At 21.3% G+C, this 1890-nt stretch overlaps 2 protein-coding genes across 2 annotated transcripts in view; one reads left to right on the forward strand and one right to left on the reverse strand. All coding sequences in view use genetic code 6, as the record gives it.

The window, feature by feature from the left end:
- Positions 1-277: 277 nt before the first annotated feature.
- Positions 278-1498, forward strand: TTHERM_001668159 (hypothetical protein; the record flags this gene model as incomplete). The annotated part of the gene is made up of 5 exons (XM_012801005.1): positions 278-367; positions 628-717; positions 978-1067; positions 1328-1417; positions 1477-1498. Coding segments are annotated over 5 exons (382 nt in total), but the record flags the coding sequence as incomplete, so codon positions are not given.
- A 113-nt stretch (positions 1499-1611) lies between these two features.
- The window catches only part of TTHERM_01668160 (transmembrane protein, putative), a gene marked incomplete at both ends in the record, with an annotated part of 458 nt that continues 179 nt past the window's right edge, over positions 1612-1890 (reverse strand). The window contains 2 exons of the mRNA XM_001027760.3: positions 1612-1632; positions 1887-1890. The exon at positions 1887-1890 is cut by the window's right edge and continues 179 nt beyond it. Of these exons, the coding sequence (XP_001027760.3) occupies positions 1612-1632; positions 1887-1890 (25 nt within the window). The remainder of the gene's footprint in view (positions 1633-1886) is intronic.

Raw genomic sequence — 1890 nt, forward strand, 5'->3', positions numbered from 1 at the left:
TTACACTTTAACTTTCGGTAAAAACATTTTATTTGTTTTGGATTGTGATATTTTTAATTATAAAAACTAATTAAAAACAATAAAGCTCTTTTTTCTTTTTCTTTTTATTGTGCTTGCTTTTTTTTGTTTTTTCTTTGTTAATTTAAAAATTCATCATTTTATTTTCAACTTTTGCTTTTATTTTTAATTAACTGATCTTAATATTTCATATTTTTTAATAATTTTTTCCTTCTAAATAACTATTTAATGATATATCTTTTCTTTAATATTTCAAAAGTTTGAATAAAATTGGTGATGAAGGTGCATCAGGCTTAGGTTCTGCTTTAGCAAAATGCATTAATCTCTCAAATTTGACACTTGACCTTTGGTAAAAACAGTTTATTTGTTTTGGATTGTGATATTTTTAATTATAAAAACTAATTAAAAACAATAAAGCTCTTTTTTCTTTTTCTTTTTATTGTGCTTGCTTTTTTTTGTTTTTTCTTTGTTAATTTAAAAATTCATCATTTTATTTTCAACTTTTGCTTTTATTTTTAATTAACTAATCTAAATATTTCATATTTTTTAATAATTTTTTCCTTCTAATTAACTATTTAATGATATATCTTTTCTTCAATATTTCAAAAGTAGCAATGAAATTGGTGTAATGGGTGCATCAGGCTTAGGTTCTGCTTTAGCAAAATGCATTAATCTCTCAAATTTGACACTTAACCTTAGGTAAAAACAGTTTATTTGTTTTGGATTGTGATATTTTTAATTATAAAAACTAATTAAAAACAATAAAGCTCTTTTTTCTTTTTCTTTTTATTGTGCTTGCTTTTTTTTGTTTTTTCTTTGTTAATTTAAAAATTCATCATTTTATTTTCAACTTTTGCTTTAATTTTTAATTAACTAATCTTAATATTTCATATTTTTTAATAATTTTTTCCTTCTAATTAACTATTTAATGATATATCTTTTCTTCAATATTTCAAAAGTAGCAATGAAATTGGTGATGAATGTGCATCAGGCTTAGGTTCTGGTTTAGCAAAATGCATTAATCTCTCAAATTTTACACTTTAACTTCGGTAAAAACAGTTTATTTGTTTTGGATTGTGATATTTTTAATTATAAAAATTAATTAAAAATAATAAAGCTCTTTTTTCTTTTTCTTTGTATTGTGCTTGCTTTTTTTTGTTTTTTCTTTATTTATTTAAAAATTCATCATTTTATTTTCAACTTTTGCTTTTATTTTTAATTAACTAATCTTAATATTTCATATTTTTTAATAATTTTTTCCTTCTAATTAACTATTTAATGATATATCTTTTCTTCAATATTTAAAAAGTTGGAATAAAATTGGTGCAATGGGTGCATCAGGATTAGGTTCTGTTTTAGCAAAATGCATTAATCTCTCAAATTTGACACTTGACCTTAGGTAAAAACAGTTTATTTGTTTTGGATTGTGATATTTTTAATTCTTTGTTAACACCTTAGAATCGGGGGAGCTAACTTTTGAATGTTTATGAATTATATAAAATTCTGTGTTTATATATAATAATTAATAATTTTGGTTTCTTTATTTTAAAGGTGAAAAACTCCCCCAGTCGAAAGGGTTAATTTAAAAACTCATCATTTTATTTTCAACTTTTGCTTTTATTATTAATTAATTAATCTTATTATTTCATATTTTTTAATAATTTTTTCCTTCTAATTAACTATTTAATGATATATCTTTTCTTTAATATTTCAAAAGTTTGAATAAAATTGGTGATGAAGGTGCATCAGGCTTAGGTTCTGCTTTAGCAAAATGCATTAATCTCTTAAATTTGACACTTGACCTTCGGTAATACAGTTTATTTGTTTTGAATTGAGATATTTTTAATTATAAAAACTAATTAAAAAACATAA

Source organism: Tetrahymena thermophila (genome assembly GCF_000189635.1).
Source record: "Tetrahymena thermophila SB210 genomic scaffold scf_8253840, whole genome shotgun sequence".
Lineage (NCBI taxonomy): Eukaryota > Ciliophora > Oligohymenophorea > Hymenostomatida > Tetrahymenidae > Tetrahymena > Tetrahymena thermophila.